This window comes from Cryptotermes secundus, unplaced genomic scaffold (genome assembly GCF_002891405.2).
Source record: "Cryptotermes secundus unplaced genomic scaffold, Csec_1.0 scaffold882, whole genome shotgun sequence".
In the NCBI taxonomy this organism is placed as follows: domain Eukaryota; kingdom Metazoa; phylum Arthropoda; class Insecta; order Blattodea; family Kalotermitidae; genus Cryptotermes; species Cryptotermes secundus.
Window position 1 is genome coordinate 189,467 of NW_019718627.1, and position 20,738 is coordinate 210,204.

The following is a 20,738-nucleotide window of genomic DNA, read 5'->3' on the forward strand; positions in this document are numbered from 1 at the left end:
CTCAACAAATGCTACTAGAACGATAAAATTAAGGAGGACGGAATGGGCAGGGCCTGTAGCACAAACAGAAGAGAAACGCATAAAAAGTATCTGTGGGGAAACCTGACGGAAATGACAGGAGGTTGGAGAAAACTGCCTAATGAGGACCTTCATAATTTGTACTCTTCTCCAAGTATAATTACAATGATCAAGTCGAGGATGAGGTGGTCAAGACATGTAGCACGAATGGGGAGAAGAGGAATGCATATAGGGTATTAGTGGGAAAGCCAGAAGGAAAGAGACCATTGGGAAGAACAAGGGGTAGGTGGATGGACAATATTAAAATGGATGGGATGGTATGGATTGGATTGATCTGGCTCAGGATAGGGAGCAGCGGATGGCTCTTGAGAACACGGTAATGAACCTTCGGGTTCCATAAAACGCTCGGAAATTCTTGAGTAGCTGCAGATTTGGCTTCTCCTCAAGAAGGGCTCAGCTTCATAAGTAAGTAACCTGACGGAAATAATAACTGGGAAGATTTAGAAGTAGATGGGAGAAGAGTATTAAAACGGATCTAAAGTAAACGGGATAGGATAATGTACACTTTATTCTTTCTGATACAGAATAGGAACCAGTGAGGGTTGGGTCTTATAAGCACGGTAATGTATATTCGGTTACTATTTAAGTAGTTGGGCAGTTGTTAACGCCCCCCCCCCAAAAAAAAAAAGACCCATCTCTATGGAATCAGTATGTGAAAATATATTTAATATGCAAATAGTGTAAATATAGAATTTCATTGCACATAGTGTATAAAAATATTTTATTAAATATACATATTGGGTAAGAGTAATTAAAATATTTTTAATTATATTTCATCTGCAGATTCACAAACCCACACATGCGCCCACTCACCACTCTCCATTATGTTAGAAGGCAGTCACTACTGAAAGAAGAATTTTTCACGATTAAAGAGGACTGAATATAATCCAACTCCACATGCAAGGGATGGAAGAGTGACAACGGGGAATACACTAATGGCATATTCTCTTCTTCCCGCTGGCCTGTAGCTCGCTATCCAATTGCACAAGAAGCAGCGAAAGCACAACAAATACGAGCAAAAGCGCGATTACCTGTAAATCGTCATACAGATCTAAGTGTCAATATATTTCTTAACGAACTAGCCTTCACACCTCTCCACTGTATGGTGCTTAATTAAACATAAAGAAAATTTTACCTTTAAATAATTCTATCTTTTGGAATACAACGCCGTGTAGTCAGCTGAGAGCTAACCGACATTTCGGACAATTACATTGTGACATTACGCCAGAAATCCGGAATAGCTGAGTCAGAATAGACATTCATTGCTAGGCAACGATTCGGTAAACACATTCTCTCCGACAATGAATATACAAGCAACAATAGAGTAACTTCCGTTGCTATGCAATGGCGCTGTAAACATGCCTTCCAGATAATAGAGAGGCAGTGTTTTTCTGCGTGGTCCGGCAAAGAGGTCAGTTCAGAAAACAGTCGAGTTTTGAGAAGCCAGCCTGTCAGGATATGAGCCTGGGAGCCGAGGAATTGAACTGAGTAGAGTCTTTGGGATTTGAAAATGCAGAATAAGCACAAGCAATTAGGCGGTTCAGAGAAGATTTCGTGTGTGATTTGAAGTGACAGACTATTATAGATCCGTTGCCAGAATACGACTAGTAAAGACCTGAGAACCCTAGTGCGTATGTAACGGTGAACTGTGAAGTGTGTACATCAGCAGGAGCGCTGTGTTACCTGTAGTTCCGAGTTGTGCATAAGATGTCAATAAATCCTATCATCCAATATGAAACCCGTCTTATAAGTCACGCACAACCCCAAGAAGTGGTAATATCGTCTTCATCTTCAGGGCCAGAGAGTATACCAAGCGAGCAGCAGTTAGAGCATCGCAGCACCACACAGCATTACATCCCGGAAAATAGAACTCTTCATATTCACCGCTGTGAGAAAGAGAAATCTAACTTTACGCTTGTCAGGTGGGAGATTCTCATAGCAGTGAGTATGAAAGTTCTCTCTTCCCGGATGCCACTCTGTACGGTCTGTAGAAGCTAACTGACACTTCGGATAAACGTGCAACATCAGTTTCAGGACGTAAGAGCGAAACGAGCAAGTAACCAGCCGCAAACAGATGGCTCTTAACGTAAAATTGTGTCTGTGACAAATTTCTGCTCTCTTAAGGCGTACAGAAATGGCGTCAAAACTGCATGCTTTCTTAACCTCGTCACACTGAACTGACTTCACACTTCGACAGCTAAGCATCGGTATTGTGAAAGAGATTTCGACACCCACTGAGGAAGGGCCTGCGTGGGCCTCATATCCGGCCTGGACGCGGTGAAGGACAATCTCTACCCTTACCGGAAATTGAATTTCTCTCGTCCTGGCTGCAGTCCGTCGGGTTACTGTCAGATGTTCCGTGGAGTGGCCATTAAGAATATTTCTGTCACTCCTTTCTCAGTGTTTCCAGCGTCCAAATAGAATGCAGCAGGAAGATTCTCGTGAACCTCTATTTCCCTTACAGCTCAGAAAACAAAGAGTAAATCTGTTGCAGATATAACTACCTACTTACTCCTTCAGTTGGCCGCGCCATAGCTCAAGAGGTTAGTCGTTGGCTTCCCACCGCGGCGGCCCGGGTTCGATCCCGGGTCTGGTCAAGTGGGATTTGTGGTGGACAAAGTGGCGCTGGGGCAGGTTTTCTCCAAGTACTTCGGTTTCCCTTGCCAATCTTCATTCCATAAATTGCTCCACAATCACTCTCACCTATCATCTGGGGCTGGTCAAATAGGCCAGAAGTGGCCGCAGTACAAGGGATTTAGTCCCATCCCAAAAGCAATAAAAAAATACTCCTTCAGTTTACATTTGTCTAGCAGTCTTGTCCTGCTTTACGACAGATGGTATATTAAGAATGCCGTCTTCTGCGATGGGGCGCCGTGTATATCTTGTGTGAACCGACGTTTCTGATGGAGGCGATACGTTCCTCCGAAACGTCAGTTCACATAATATCTACACGGCGCCACATCCAAGAAGACGGCTTTCTTCATAGTCACTGCTGGGAAAACCTCAATCTTACAGATATATTGTCTTTTGTCTATATTTCTTCAACCAGCTCTCGTAAATCATTCTCTGCACATTCAAGTCCTTCTCGTGTTATAAACATCACTGTTCTTGATACTCATCAGAACATACTACTACTACTACTACCACTACCACTACCACTGCCACTGCCACTGCCACTGCCACTGCCACTGCCACTGCCACTACCACTACCACTACTACTACTACTACTACTACTAGTATTATTATTATTATTTCGTTTATTTTTTAACGACGCTCTCATTATCGAAAATAATGAAAGCCAACGGTAGGACGAACATGGCGCAATTAGTGGAAAGATAATTAGTAGGGGAATATGAAAAACTCGTAAATTCCCTTCCCACTGTCACATTGTCAACCATGAATACCATACACTCTAACCTTTAATTCGAACCCAGGTACACAGCGACTAACCGCCTCAGCTATGACAATGTTCTTAGGAGAACAAATATTTATTACGAGGGAAGAAAAATTAAGTCATAAATACATTCCATACACAAAATGACGAGATACTGGCTGTTAAAGTAGTGTTACATATTATGGCGTATAGAGCCATTGCTAAGCGGTGACAGTGAAAACTGCGGCAGTTGCTAGGTAACGCCCGCAACATACACGCACATAACAATAGAATGAGGTTATGCAATTCGTTTCTAAGCAACGGTTCGGTAAACACGTTCCCGCGGAACGTGTTTTCAATGTGGTCCGCTGACTGCTGTTTGCAATATTTCTAGCGTAGCCTTGCGCGTCGTAGGAAGCGACGAAAATGGTACCCAGTGCCTGGGCGTATAACTGGGCCACCCTGATCCTGGGATATAAATATGGAGACCTGGCAATCTAGGTTGGAGGAGTCTAGAAACTGAGACAGTAAAATGTGGTCATGGGTTCCGTGAAATTCGGACCTGAGAATGACTGCGCTGGAGAGGCCCAGAGGCAACTGTAACGACAGACCCACCCCTTCGTGAGAGGAAAATAAAATTACTTGTCTTGAGTCTCAAGGGGCTTGTCGCCAAGACGAACTGATTGGAGTTACACCGCCAGTCGTAAAGTAACTCTGTCTCTGACTCCGATCAATCCAGTTGTGTGAAGTGAAGTGGTTAGTTGGTGAGCGAGATAGAGTTCAGTTGAGGATTGGCAGTTGAGTCGAGCTTTGCAAGGGAGACTGAGAAGAGATGGTGGTATAGTTGAGTTGACAGGAATTCAGTTTCAGGATATTCACCGGACAGTAACGAGTGAGTGCGGGAAGCTGCATAATTTCCACCGTTAGAAGTCGTTATTAGGGAACGGCTGTTGGAGACACGACAGACTGGAAAAGAGCCTAGCGGTTGTTGTGATTTGTGAAGTGCGGAGATTAGCGATAGCACTGTGATTACTTGCACGTTTCGAGTGGTGTGTGTATAAGTTACCACTAAATCCATTCACCAATTCATACCCCGTCTATAGCCAAACACATAAATCATAACAATATAATTACCACCACCATAAAAGGGGCTAGGAATAAGCCGTTCGCATATTAACACAATTTCGTAAAACTTATAAAAATCTCTCAGTTCTAACCCGTTAGAAATCTAAATTGCCAATTACTAGATAGTTTGATGGTTCATTTTCTCAGCATATTTTGAGTCTCAGTAGCTTATATGGGATTACCGTTAGTTTAAAAACACAGATTTAATCATTTTCATAATGGTCGTTACGTTTTATTATGTTAAGGGCTACATTATACGAGCATTTGTATAGCATGCCTTATTCAGCATTAACTTTGGAAGACAGTCTCTGGTTTTATTATGAAGCTATGCAAGATTCCATTCAAAGCACAGACATTCATACACCTTCGCATATTTGCGTTAAACCGATCAAATTCTTTTCAGAATCCAAGTTCCGCAACAGAAAAAGAAACGGTTTTTAAATGTATTTCAAATTTCTTCTTAAATATCATTAATACTGGATATAATAGCATTAACTTTGAACCTAACGCGTTTATTTAGAGAATTTAAATATTTCTTAGCAACTGTATAAAACTCATGACAGGGAATAATTAATATTGGGGGGGGGGGGAAGTTGAGAATAGAGTAAAAAAAAGTAAAGCTATCCCTGTAAGAGGCCGTGAAGGCCCATAGGATTGTGAGACGTTGAGGGTCCCACATTATCTAGACAATCGGCTCAAAGATGGCGGTAAGGTTGTCAGCCTTACGCATCGGCCGCGCTTTACTCCCCAGGAAACTTATTTAATTAATTCCTGGTACTCATTTCTGTTGCAGGCTGAGTAAACCCCAGGGCCAGGCTGGAAGGATTAGGTCAACTGAAAAAAAAAATCCAATGACCTCATCGGGACTTGAACCCGCGACCTTTCGGCTTATAGCATAGTCTCTCTTGAGAATAGAGTGCTGAGGAGAATATTTGGACCTAAATTGGACGAAGTGGCACGAAGGTGTAAAATATTACGTAACGAGGGATTCAGTTTTGATTGCAAACATGGCGTATCTCAAAAACGCCAAAGATTGACACGCGTTACATGTAGGCACTCGGTATTGAAGTGCAAATTTTGCTCCATAGAAATATTTTATTGGGAACAGTAACACACTTCTCAATGAACCTAGTTTTACATCCGTTGAAAATTCAACGAAAGTGTCACCATATTTTACATAATAATTAATATTTGGTGCACCTTGGTACATAACGACAGGATCCACGAAGATCTACAAATGAAGACACTACTCAGTGAAATAAAAAGAGGAGTGCTAAATACTTTTTTTTTATTATTTAACTGCAAATGGGTTATCACCCGGTGGCAGTTGTACTACAATAAGACAACAGACATAACACACATAAACATTAGCAGAAAAGCACACAAACAGAAACTTAACAAACTTTAGAAAATCAGAAAACCACACAAATGCACTAGCAGTGAACCTACTAGACAACAGCGAAACTACACACAGACTGAAAAGATACACCGCCCTAACTCTACAATACAGACCTCAGTAAAACCCCAATACAAGAATTAAAATGAAACCTAAATAAAAATTAACAAGTGTACGAGTTAAGGTATTGGGCGTAACTCATTCACGAGCCAGTATTTATTGAACATATACATGTATTGCATATTCTGCAGATCATGTATAATAAATGTGTGAAAAAAATAATTCATTTCCCCATACTTTCTCCCATATTCCTCTCCAGTTTCATTTTTTGTCGAATGAAACATCTGGACTGAAGTTTACACATTCTCCCACTACTCACACGCACAAATATTCAATCGTAAACAGTTTCTTTATACATATATACACGTATCATTCCGCATACTTATTTCCAAATGTTATCCATACTTACAAAATAGTCACAATACAATGAAACAAAATACGGTTCTTTTGTTTGCTTGTTTGTTCGAGATATATTGCCTAACTTATGTTCATGTAACGTGTCAATTATTAAAAATTAGTTCCCATGGTGACCAAATATTGCGCAATTTCAAGGCATATATTTCAATTTTACTTTGCTATTTAAATGTATGGGGGCATGAAGTAGCGTAGTTTGTTGAGGCACTATGCTACAAGCCGGATGGTCGCGAATTCGAGTCCAGATGAGGTGGATTTTTTCCAATTTACCTAATCCTTCCATCCGCACTATGGTCATGGGGTCGACTAAGCCTCTAACAGAAATGAGTACCAGGAATCTTCGGGGGTAAAGGGCGGCCGGCGTGTAGAGCTGATAATCTTACCGGCATTTTTGAGCCGATTGTCTAGAAAATGTGGGACCCTCAACGTCTCACAACCCTATGGGCCACCATGGCCTGTTACAAGGAAAGCCTTACCTTTTAATTTATAAGTATAGGATATTATTTTGCATGTGGATGCCTTTCAATGCTCTCGTGTGCAGATAATTTTCTCTTTAAGTTTTGGCAGGCGTTCTTAAAAAAGTTTCACATGCCGAGAGCACCCTGTATTTTCACGAAAGTAAGAATGGTACTTTGATGCTGTGGGAAGCCGATAGAAACGCCTTCTTTATCATGTACCGAACGTAGAGTTGTAGTGGCTCCATTCTGTTCTATTCTCTTGGCTTAGAGAGGACAGGTTGCAGTCACCCCTAGCACTCAAGCCACTGATGGGCCCATTGTGCGTCCCTGATCTTGTTAGGGGCCTTCAGAGAGCCATGACCGTGAAACGAAAGTCAGAACCATTTTGACTCGGTCTTCCTTTATAGCTCTGTTCTCTAAATGTACACAATTCGCGCTTTCTACTACATGCCTAACCAAAACTGAACATTCCCAGAGTATATGGTAGAAGGATTCCTCTTTCTGTTACCGATGCAGCGGCTAAGAGTCCGAGTTTGTATTCAGGAGGTTTCGGGCTGGTGCAGAGATAAAGCAGACGAATTTTACTACTTTTTCGTAGAAACTAATTTGTGCTCATTCCTGTGGATTTCTGTATGACGAAACTATGTAGTCTGCTACATGGGTGCACATTTTCTGAGGAAAAGGATAAATCTTACTTCTGGCTAGTGTGACACATCTTTAGGACTTGCAACTATACTTCATCTGCATTGCAGAAATTGGTTCTGGTATCAGATTACCAACGTTTCGAAGAATATACTGCCTCCATCTTAAAGGTGTAAGTGGCATGCCCTATAGACTGAGGCTGTATGTTCCTCCAAAACATTAGTATTTAACTATCAAACACAGCACAGAATATTAATCTTCACCTCAAACCTCATAATGTTGTAATAACGTCTATACTTTCTTTTCTCAGGTTTACAACCCGGATCTGCGAAAAAAATTGCCTACCCAGATCCTGTAACGAACCTGTCTGTGAAGGCTGACGTGTACAACACAAGCAGAAGACTTTTACAACTTTTAGTGTCCTGGAACCCTCCTGTTGGTATGCTATAAATTCACTAACTAATCAGCTAATTAATTAAGTCGTTAATAGAGATTATTTTGTTAAGTAAGAAAGGTGTCGGGTCGGTCAAAGCAGGGCGGCCAATCCATGACTTATTACACGCAAAGTTCATTGATATTTTCTCTGACTATTGGCATAATTAGACGCCTGCAAGACATCCTGCAATTCGGGTGACGTCGTCACATTTACGACCACGAAAAGCCGCCATATTAAATTCGAAACAGATACACGATATTAAATGCAGTAAAAATTATAATAGAAGAATTTTTGGTAGATGTTGTGACCAACCATATTCATGCAGTATGCTGACGGATTAATGCATCAGTCCACTGGGTAGCTAAACTTTGGTCAATTCTGTAATATATGGAGAAAATCTCTCTAAATTTGTGACCTACGTCATTACGTGGTATCTCACTCAAAATTTCCCATGAAATCTGGGATAACTGACACAATCGATTATAATATATACAAATTCTGACAGTCTTCTCTAGGTGGTTCCATTAATACTGACTGTGGAACACTTATCTAATTTTGTAGCGAATTTAAAATTTAGTAAAATGAAATAAGGTGTGTAAACAAAAGTGGACAGTTTTGCACCATATAAATAAAAAATAGATGCAAACACATTCCAGTTACTTCGTTATATATGATTGACGTTCAGAAAAATTTTTATTCAGTAGACCGTTGTGGGTCGCTGAATACACAGGCAGGGACAATATGCACTGCGTCAAAATTTGGACTCATGGAGCTGAGACCTTCCGGGGGAGCCGCCAATTCTGCAGCTACTCATGAAATTCCCAGCATTTTATGGAACCCGAAGTTTCAATACCGTGTTCACAAGAGTCCTCCACTGGTCCTTCTCCTGAGCCAGATCAATCCAACCCATACCACCTCATCCTATCTCGCTAAGATCCATTTTAATATTGTCCATCCACCTACGCCTTGGTCTTCCCAGTGGTCTCTTTCCTTCTGGCTTTCCCACCAATATCCTATATACATTCCTCTTCTCCCCCATTCGTGCTACATTCCCTGCCCAACTCATCCTCCTTGACTTGATCATTCTAATTATACTTGAAGAAGAGTACAAGTTAAACCTAGATGAACTTTCTGATCGCCCCTTGCTTTTGGAACACCAGGCAGAAGATCATAATATGTCCTCATATTAGGCATGATCCTACATAACCCGTACTTAGCAAAACGGATAGACTCACAAGCAACTTTAATTAATTTCCTTTCTCTCAATTTAATTATTACGATAGTTGTAAAGTTTAGCTGAAGGTTTTCATAAAATCTTCAAAATTCCTGGTCAAAAATGGTACCAGGTCAGTGACTTGTTGTGACCCGTCAGAAAATCATGACTACTAATTAGAATTTTCCTAACTTTTTATCTATCTAGCCGTGAGGATCTCGTAACGAAACAATGATGTCTATGAAGTGTATATAAACGGTACCTTTGACACAATAGTTAATTAAGAAGTTCGACGGACATTATGTTCGTATATCATTCAAATTATTCATATACTAATGGAATTCGCTGGCAGGAGTATCAACTCAATTCTTCTTTAATTAAAATGTCTGTGTAGACGCTAGATCACGGTATAACATTTCAAGCTATGGATGTGTCCCTTTTATAGAAATAGCTGCTCTGTGTAGGATGATGCCAAAATTCACGTGGATGTTATATTTAACTAAAACCTGAGTAAATTGAAGTTTTTTTTTATTCTGTATATTCAATGTTGGCCGGTCACGGTAGCCGAGCGGTCTAAGTCATGTACTGTCTTCGCTCGCTTGGAAACCGGGATCGTGGGTTCGAATCCCACTCAGGGCATGGATGTTTAGTTTGTGTGTGTGTGTGCTTTTCTGTGTTTGTGTACAGGTAGAGACCTTGCGACGAGCTTGCATTGTGGTCTGTGTAGTTTTGTGTGCTGTGTTTTGTTTGAGTGTGGAGAGTTGTTTTGTGTGATGTGTGTTTGTGCGTTGTGTCTTATTGTAGTAAAGTAAGTAAAGCTATCCCTGTACCAGGCCGTGAAGGCCCACAGGGTTGAGAGACGTTGAGGCTCCCACACTATCTAGACAATCGGTTCAAAGATGGCGGAAATGTGGTCAGCCTTACGCGCCGGCCGCGCTTTACTCCATAGGAAAATTATTTATTTAATTCCTGGTACTCATTTCTGTTAGAGGCTGAGTAAACCCCAGGGCCTAGTGCGGCTGGAAGGATTAGGTCAACTGAAAAAAATCCAACGACCTCATCGAGATTTGTAGCGTAGCACCTCAACCACTGTGCTACCGCGTAGCAGTAGTACCACAATAAAGATAAAAATAAAAATTGACGCTTTTGCAACTGAAGAAGTTAAACGGGACGACTTCGAGTGATAAATTGAGAAGAATCTGGAAGGAATATTCCATTCATTTTAAGGAACTTCCCAAAGATCTATCCTGGTTACTACGGGAAACCCAAATCAATTTCAGTCAGGACTGACAGTCCGGGGGATAGCGCCGAATATGATTTCTGCAGAATATAAAGTAGAACTTCAGAGCATTTGACAATGACGTCGGTGCACAGATATCATACAGTTAATAACTATACGCTAGATACCAGAACGGTACTTGAACCAAGTCCTATCAGTCCATTATTAAATCGGTTTATTCGAAGCTTAAATGTTCACCACGCACAAGAGAACGTTTACTGGATTGAATAAGCTCAGAACAGAGTCCAGTAACGCGCTCTCGTACACGTGACACGAACCTTCAGATTCCGTAAAAGGGGAGGAAGTTTTTAACTAGCCGAGCGACTGGTGGCCTACCAAAAAGGCTTCCTTCCGTGTACAGTTCCTTTAACCTTTATGTGGTTCTACAAGCTGGGGAAAGGAGGGGGTAGTTAGGCTACTTTTCTGAGAACAGAGGCATGGAAGTGGAGGTCATTACAGAATTCGCCGCGGTCACATTTTCCTCATGTCGCATGGGATAATGAATCAATGCTGTGACCCTTTTGACATAGCGGCATAGCGCGTCCTTGGGTTATGGATGAAGAAAATTACCTCCTGGCACGGAAGATTGTTATGAATATGAAATATAAACAGACACAAAATTTCTCACTTGTTCGTTACATACTCCTAAACTCACCATCATGCAACGTTCTAATTCTCGACAATTTGTTGTTATGGTAACCTGAAATTGCTTAATTACAATGAAAATATTTACACTTACAAAACTTCTTTATACGTCGACCTCAGAGCCACAGTGCGACTGGAAGGATTAGGTTAGTTGAAAAAAAAAATAATGACCTCATCGGGACTTGAACCCGCGACCTTCCGGCTTGTAGCATAGTGCCTCAACCAACTACACATATAGGGTCTAATCAGACTTATATAACAAAGCTAACAAAATTAAAATTTAGCTGAAATGAACATACCAAAATGAGCTCTGAAGTGAACGCTCAGCTGAAATTAGCCTACCAACTGAAATTAATACGACATTCACCCGGAAATGGTGAGATACGAACTTCCATCTTCCAAAGTGAATGGCCTGAACGTGTGGTAGGCAGAAATTAGTCAGATATTTGCTTAATGATGGGAGCACGCGCTATTCCATTGTAATATCTGAACGCTTGTGGCCAGCAGTCTTTGTCTGACAGAGATTATTGCGCACTGCTGTGACCACAGACAAACAAACAAGCATGTAACCCACTAGAATTCCTTGATTAAGGTAGTTTGGAACGTGCGGCTACGCATTTCGGCAGATCTATACCCACGTTTCGGAGGAATTAACTGCATTACTTTTCGGCATAGAGTAGTTACGATGTGCCCTCTTATAGCTCGGTAGATCGGGACCAATATTTAGAGAAACCTGCCAGCATCTTCAGTGCAGGGGAGTTCGGTTGTGACGCCGTGTTGTTTGGTTGTTATGTAGTATCTGCTTTCTCAGTCTTCAAGTGGGTTAGGATGTGTCGCTGTCTAGTTTGATAGGTAGGTAACGACGTTTCGAGAAACCCACAACCTTGAAATTCATGATACAAGATATGAGTCATGACACAGTATAGTTTGGCGATAGATATAGACGTTTCGAAAAATTTACTTCCTTGAACCTCAAAATATAAAAGTTCGACTGTGATGCCATGTAATATTTCGGAGGAACCTGCTGCATATTTCATTATTCGTATAATTTAATATAGAGTTTGTAGGTATTTCCGAAACGTCGGTATCTATATACCAACCTACACACTGTCACATTCCAGATGATAGTGTTTTTGACATTCACTGCCTCTTGGAATTCAAATTTCATAACACCCCTTCAATTTATTAACGTTAATCTAAGGCGATTTATAGTTAAAGCTTTTGTGCGTGTTGCATATACGCATGCTGAACACGAGCGTCACACTTCCAAGGCAACTTGCAGTATCAGTTTCGCTGATAAGTTTGTGTCCCTTCTGTTGTACTTTCTACTGTGCACCAACTTTATCTTTGTTGCTTGTACGTGCAGAAAATTCATGAGACAGCCTTAGGAAATTATCAGCTAACCAAACTCTGCCTTCATTTTGGAATTTTGTCTTGTACATCTTCAACCATGGAGACCACTGCCTCTTCGGGTCATTAAACACAAATAATAGCTTTAAAGTTTCGAGTAAAAATATTGAATAAAGGGGTTTGTAATAGTTGTATATACAAGCCTGGTGTCTCTCTATTAGAGATACAATTCCGTTAGTGCACATACAAATGCTGAAAATCTAATCAAATCACTCAATTTACATTGAGAAGCCTGAGAGAATGACAGGGTTGTTGAATAAAACACAAACGAATAGGTAACTTAAAAAAGAAATGGCACTCCATAAAATCATAAATGATACCGAGACAATAAACAAGGAATATATAAGGCAATGCTATCCCTGAAACAGGCGGTGGAGGCCAATCTGTTTGTGAGACGCCGAGGCTCCCTCATTTTCTAGATAATCGGCTCACACATGTCGGTGAGTTTGTCAGCCCTACGCGCCGGCTGACCTTGACCCCCCACGAAGATTCCTGCTACTCATTTCTGTTAGAGGCTTAGTCGATTCCAGGGCAATAGCGTGGCTTGAAGGATTAGGTCAATTAAAAAATCCAATGACATCAACGGGAATCGAGCTCGTGATCTTCTGGCTTGTAACATAGTGCCTCAACCAATTACGCTACCGCGTGCCCCAATAAACTAGAAATACATGATATTATTTACATTCCTAAATTAGTTTCAATTTGAAGACTACCACCTTCTAGGACGCAACGCCGTATAGTCTGGTAGAAATATACTGACGGTTCAGAGGAATGTACTCTCATGTTTCAGTGCCAATGATTAAACCAAGGAAGCAAGCAGCAAGAAAAAAGCGGCAAGCACATTACCTGATTTGCCTATTTCTCCGCCCTGAGAATGGAGGCAGTACGTTTCTCAGAAACATCGGTAAACTTCTAACAGACTGTACAGAGTCACATCGCTCAAGACAGCAGTTTTCATAGTCACCGTTCTGAGAACCTCAAATATGAATATTGAAATGTTAATGAGCTTAGTGGTACAATATTCATAACAAGTTTAATTAAAATTCATCAGCTGGTTGAAAAGTAAATCTTAGGGGAGACGAATTACAAATTTTAGGGTTCCCATACTTTTGTGAGCCAAGCGCCATTTCGTGCTTGTATTTTCTTCAATGGACCACCCGAATATTAGAAGAAATATTCTAAGAATTTAGAATGGAATGGGCTGAAATTTAGTGAAGTGTTACGTCGCCGTGACTTTTAAAATGAACATTATATATATATATATATATATATATATATATATATGTTCCGTGCTAATCAAAAAGTTTGTATGTAAATATAAGATCTTGAATTTGATGATGCAGAATTACCACCGGTGGTCCGCGGAATATGAATTTGGAAAACCCTACGTAATATTTTCACGTGATTGGGTTACTATAGACGAGGTTTGCAATCGTAATTGTATTTATTAAACTCTTATAGAACGCAATTACAAGTAACTATAGCTCTAAGGTCAAGTGGGATTTGTGGTGGACAAAGTGGCGCTGGGGCGGGTTTTCTCCGAGTACATCGGTTTCCCCTGCCAATTTTCATTCCACCAAATTCTCCATCATAATCACCCAGGGCAGGCTACAATAGGCCAATCAGTGGCCGCCGTGCCGAGTGGACCCAGTTGAACTCCATACACCACTAACTATAGCTCTATCGCTAATTCTTGCACTCTGCAATTCATTACAGCATATGCCAATTCTTCTTGGTCTGTCGTGTTTTCACCAATGGATGTTCCCCCTGCTCCCGGGCGCACGTCCTCGCAGTCTGACGACCATCTCATACCAACCTCCTACTCTTCAAACTATCGTCTCAAGACTCCCTCTAATGATAGCTGGCCATCGTTACATAGCTACAACACGGGACTGCATAGAGAACACCGCTTCCATCAGCTCTTCTATTGTTGCTTGTCTGTCTGTTGCGGCTATTGTCCAGCAACTGCCGTTGTTTACAGAGCCATTAGTTAGAAATGTCAGTTGTATAGCTACTTATTTCGCGGTCGTTGCCTAACAACTGGTCTACATGCCACAACATAAAAACGTGGGCACACGAGCAGTCGTGCATGAAGATAAGATTATCAAACAGTCACAACCAAGAAAGTAATTTATTTAATAATATTATTTCACGAAAAAGATTGAACAAACAAGAGTAAGTTATATTTTAGACTCTTAATATAAATCACCACATCGCCATTTTGTTTCTTTATATCATAAGGAACGGAATAAAAGATGCTAAAAATTGGACCAATGAGTTGTGGGCCCATTACCACGAAAAGGCCTTTTTTTCTGTTGAAAGAAATGAAATGGNTATAAAAACGTGGGCACATGAGCAGTCGTGCATCAACATAAGATTAACAGTCAAAACCAAGAAAGTAATTTATTTAACAATATTATTTCACGAATAACATTGAACAAACAAGAGTAAGTTATATTTTAGACTCTTAATATAAATCACCACATCGCCATTTTGTTTCTTTATATCATAAGGAACGGAATAAAAGATGCTAAAAATTGGACCAATGAGTTGTGGGCCCATTACCACGAAAAGGCCTTTTTTTCTGTTGAAAGAAATGAAATGGGGGGGGATCAAACCTGATAATTTTACTTGATTTATTTGACGTGATTTTACTCAGTTATTTCATACAGGTACCCAGATGTTACCAAGACCTCTTCCCCATTGCATACTGAAATAACCAGAGTTCTGCAGTGTTAAGCCTTTCAAGACTGGATTTTCATCATCATCATCATCATCATCATCATCATCATCAACACCATCACAACCATCATCATCTTTTTTTTCTTCTTCTCTATGCATGGATCAAGTCGCAGCCTTTTCCGGCTTCTAAGGGAAATACAAGAGAGAGAGAGAAAGAAGAAAGAAAGAAAGAAAGAAAGAAAGAAAGAAAGAAAGAAAGAAAGAAAGAAAGAAAAAGCATCGATTTAAGAAGGTCCCCAGGCTTTGCCCTCTCGTCCTTCTGGTAAGAGTAAAGTGAAAGTGTAGGCGTTAAGATGATTGGAAGCAACGACTTGAGAGTGTTGAGAGAGAGGGTCCGCGGAGCTTTAAATTTCAAAAATTAGAGTTTACTTGTATAATTTTGGTAATTTTGACAGCAAGGGACCGTAATTTTGATGAATTTAAATCGGGAGGGCTGCATGAGAAGCATGCAGTGGCAACATTTTTTAGAACAATATAACAAGATATAGCTCGTACCTCACAGGAAACGAATTCCATCTCCGCTACGGGAACCAACCAACAACAGCTCGTTTTATTGTAAGAACCACACGAAACACAGAAGTACGCTCAGTGGGTAGAATGCAGAGATCTAGGACGCCAAAGTAAATCATACATAAGAATTACTACGCTTTAAATGGTTAATTGACCTCCAAAAAACGTTCTTTTACTATAATCAGCTAAGTGTGGGCTCAGAGATGGAGGCCCCCCCCCAAAAAAAAAACTTAAAGACCAATGATGCGATAATGCAATACATGATTTCACTACAATGGTACACAGATGATTAGCAAGGAAACCAGAAGTAACCGGGAGAAAACCTGTTTCGATGTCACCTTGTCCACACCGATTTTCACATTGCCACCCAACGTGATGTTCTGGGGCTCCGGTAACTTTCTGAAACATGGCGCGGCCCAATTCAGCCAAAATCCTGTAATTTTCTTTGTTGTAAACCGACAAGGTTACCAAATTCCGTGGAATAATACAATCAATTTTCCAAGCGAATTTCAGGTAACTGGTTCGCCCAAAAACGTTACCCTGACATGAGAACGAACCTCATTACAACTTTGCCCCTGAAAGCGATTGAAACCCCCATGACGCGCCGTAATAGCGGGCCGGCCGCCACTGTCAGGGAGTTTGAAGCGTTGCTTGGGGCAAAGGCGGTGGAGAGATCACTAGTTGCAGTTAGACATGTATGTGACACATTCCAGTGTGTTAGCCTCTACAGGTCGGTGTTGGTCCTTTATCTCCTACGCTTTTCAAAAGAAAACCATTTATTTTTCTGTTCTACTTGCTGCCTGCTTCAAGTTCGTTTTCTTTTTGCTTGATGTATTCTTAGACCCTGAAGATGGAGGCGTTGTATTCCTCAGAAACTTCGGTTGAATTTCACTCGGCTGCATGGCATCTTATCGCGGAAGACAGAACCTTTCATGGTCACGGTTGTGAGAGCCTCAAATTAAATTCTTACTTTTTTCAAAATAATTTTGCGGAATGCTGTAAATGGTTTTCTGAGGGAACAAGATATTTCAGGAGAACTTCCTTTATCTCCTTTACCTTTTAAAAATAAATAAGTAGGCTTATGAGATCATAATACTGTCTATGTATTCCAGCGCTTAAACTTTTAAACCAGTTGATTAGTTCTCACGAAACTTGGTATGAACGTATTTCTCTTAGAAGCTAGAAGACGTTATGATAATGAAGAATACGGTTTAGTCAGCTACATACTTCTGCCCGTTTCTTGATTGGGTCACTGTTCGGCCGTGAAAAAGGAAGCGATGTGTGCCGTATAAACTTCTAGCCTATTGTACCAGCCCCAGATGATAGGTGAGGGTGATTGTGGAGCAATTGGTGGAATGAAGATTGGCAGGGAAGACCGAAGTACTCGGAGAAAACCCGCCCCAGCGCCACTTTGTCCACCACAAATCCCACTTGACCAGACCCCCGGGATCGAACCCGGGCTGCCGCGTTGGGAAGCCAGAGACTAACTGTTTGGGCTATGACGCGGCAACGTTATGTAGTTTGGTCACATTGTGGTAATTTATTTGGGAGTGGGTATGTTGGTACGGATTGGGGAGGGGGTAAGTGGAGGGGGGAGCTTGTTTAGTTTTTGTTGTTATGAATTGTTATTTATTTATGGATGATATGTGTATTTATGATGTGTTTTATATGGATTCAAATATAGGTTTTGCATGCCTGCGAATATGTCGATGACGTTTTTGTGAGGCTTTATGTGTGGAATCATTCTAATAATTCGTTCTCCGTCTCCATACAGAGTACTTCTAACCTAACGTTCATTCTGCCATATATATGTCCTGTGTTGATCTGATGTTGGTACACATAGAATTTCTTTTTGATATTACTGTCTGAATGTGTTCCTTGAACCATATTTAACCATATAAATTTTCGTCCCGTTTGTCAATATATTTTAATGGACACTCCTTTCATTTTAGTTTCATAACTTCCAAATTTATTGAATATGACAGTTATTGATTTTCTTGGCTTTAGATATTCTTTTGGGTTGGAGGTTCTAGAGGATACTTTCGTACTTGTGTCCTTGAATAATTCTGCACTGACTTTGATTTCTGTCCTGAAATATGTAAAGGTATCATATTTTGTTTTTATGTCGGTTGTGAGATTTTGTTGTTGGGGCTGTGTTTATATTTCTGTAAATTTCTTATGGGTGTTAATGGTTGTTTTGTAGTATTGTTCTTTCAATAACTAGCAAATTATTTCTATCTGATTGCCCATGTATTCGTGCGGGTGGTAAATTGCAGATTTCTTATGTTCACATGGACGGTATGAGTTGTTGTGCATGACTAAAGCAGTAGTTTTGGGTTTTCGCATATAAAGAACGTTAATTGATTGTGTTCTTCAACTTTTCGCCAAGTATAATTAGAATGATCAAGTCAAGGAGGATGAGATGGGCGAGATATTTAGCACGGGGCGAAGAAGAATGCATATAGGATATTAGTGGGAAAGCCAGAAGGAAAATGAATACTAGAAAGAACAAAACGTAGGTGGGTGGACAATTAAAACCGATCTTAGAGAGAGAGGATGGGGTGGCACAGATTGTATTGATATGGCTCAGGATAGGCACCAGTGGGAAATTTCGGGTTCCGTAAAATGTTGGGAAGTTCTTCAGTAACTGCGTGACTGGAGGCTTCTTAAGAAGGGCTCAACTCCATGAAGTTACCACATAGTTAACTGAGTGTGTTGGTTCCTGATGGTTAGATCCAGATAATTTAGTTTTTACGTGTCCTTTTTTCGATAGTGAATTGTATTTGTGGATGTACTGATTTAAAAGTTCTTGGGGCATTACCTATTTTCGTTGGTGTTGCAAACGACTAATATATCGTCTATGTATGCAACCCATTTGACTATGCGATGTTTTTTCAGGATCTGAATAATTTTTGTTTGCTCTGAGTTTTGGATGAATATTTCAGCTATGGTTACTGACGTGGGAGCTACCATTGAAAAACAATCGTTATTTTAAATAATAGTGACTATTAAATTGAATGTTATTTTCAGAATAGGAATGTCTATCATAATTATTACAACATACATATAGAAGGTATCGTTCTTATTTTCCACATCTGGAACACCAACAACTAGTGCAACTACGCAGCTCACCTACAATACACCAACCAAAACACTGAACACACCACTCCCTGTTCTTTCTAATACTTACTTACTCATGGAGCTAAGCCCTTCTGGAGAAGCCGCCAATTCTGCAGCTACTCAAGAATTTGCCAGAATTTTATGGAACACGAAGATTCATTACCGTGTTCACAAGAGCCCTCCACTGGTCCCTATCCTTAACCAGATCTATCCAATCCATACCACCGAATCCTATCTCTCTAAGATCCATTTTAATATTGTCCACCCACCTACGCCTTGGTCCTCCCAGTGTTTTCTTTCTCTCTGGCTTCCCCATCAATATCCTATACGCATTTCCCGTCTCCACCATTCGTGCTACATGCCCTGCCTCCTCGATCACGAAAACTATTGTTTTTACTGATGAAAATGAATGTATAAAATTTTAACTGACGATTCAATGACGATAAATACGTAATCAAAAACCATCTGATGACGATGACTGCAGATCGAAACATACGTGTATATTGGGACGTAAAAGTAAAACTGTGTATTCATACCCGAATATCGGCTTCATAATCAGTCAACTGTTGAGTTGACGGCTCCTAAAAGTACCTTTAACATAAGGTTAGAGACGCATTGTGTTATACCCCTATATTGCAGCGTAATTAAGTGCAGGGACAATTACATATTTACATTTGTGGAAGACGATGATTGGACAACGAAGAGCAGATGAAGAGATGAACTGAAGAAGTCACAGGTTCCTTTGTATAATACGTAAAGAAGTTCGCTACATGAAACATGCAGACAGACAGACAGAGTACAGAATACGATCTCCCGTATATATTACATATAATTCTGTGTTCAGAGTTACACATCTGAAGTCCTTTCCCACTTGCTTCAACTTGCTACTCTGTTCTTAATTAAACTTCCGAACCTGTAAAACTGAAGGAATATATACAATGGCTCTCAATTTCGTAACTGCGATAGAATTCTACGGGACCGCCTCTGTGGTCTAGTGATCAGAGTTCCTGGCTACAGATCCAGAGGTCTGGGTTCGACTCCCGGCGCTGTAAGATTTTCTGAGAAGTAGTGGGTCTGCAACGGGGTCCACTCAGCCTCGAGAGGATAATTGAGGAGCTCTATCAAGGAAATAGCGGCTCCGGTCTAGAAAACCGAGATTAACGGTCGTGGGGATTCGTTGCGGTGACCACGTGACACCCTCTATCCGCAAAATTTGGCACTTACTTCACCGATAAGCGGCGGTAGCTCTGTCGGTATAGTTCGCTTGCGGACCAGAACCACGGAGTTTAGTTTTTAGTTTAGTTTAGATAGAATTCTACTATTTGAAACCCATTTCAACCGAATTTAGCAAATTAGCTCACTATTCGGTTGTATTGTGAAACAATTATATAACTTAATTCGGATTTTTTTTATTAATATATATACAAAAATGAAATACGTTTTTCTTTAAAGAAGTGTAGTAATAAATTCAAAATTTCTTATTAATGAAATGTAACGGGATGGATAAGATTGAATCCGCTTCGCCAGAGATCCGATGTCAGATACAAAGCAATTGCAAACTGGAGAGCGTTGTGAAATCTCATAGGCAGGTGTATATTTATACTTCCACTTAACATGTATGCCTGGCAGCTGTCTCCGCCAGAAAGCACTGTAATGGGGAGAATATTTGATGTGCTTATTTCTGGAATGTTCCTAGAAACGCCACGTTCATAATTTAAATTCAAAGAGAAGGATAGCTCTAAGAATTTTATGTAGTTTATATTATACTCAATTATATTAACTCTCACTCCAAGGAGAGAACAACTTGGAAGTGGAGGTGCTTGAAAGCGAAATGTGG

General features: G+C 40.5%; 1 protein-coding gene and 1 long non-coding RNA gene across 2 annotated transcripts in view; one reads left to right on the forward strand and one right to left on the reverse strand.

The window, feature by feature from the left end:
- Nucleotides 1–20,738, reverse strand: part of LOC117282185 — a 245,528-nt gene that overhangs the window by 180,692 nt on the left and 44,098 nt on the right. The window lies entirely within an intron of this gene.
- The window catches only part of LOC111862492 (angiopoietin-1 receptor), a 259,584-nt gene that overhangs the window by 177,360 nt on the left and 61,486 nt on the right, over nt 1–20,738 (forward strand). The window contains exon 4 of the mRNA XM_033750790.1: nt 7,857–7,985. Coding sequence (XP_033606681.1) covers nt 7,857–7,985 — 129 coding nt within the window. The remainder of the gene's footprint in view (nt 1–7,856; nt 7,986–20,738) is intronic.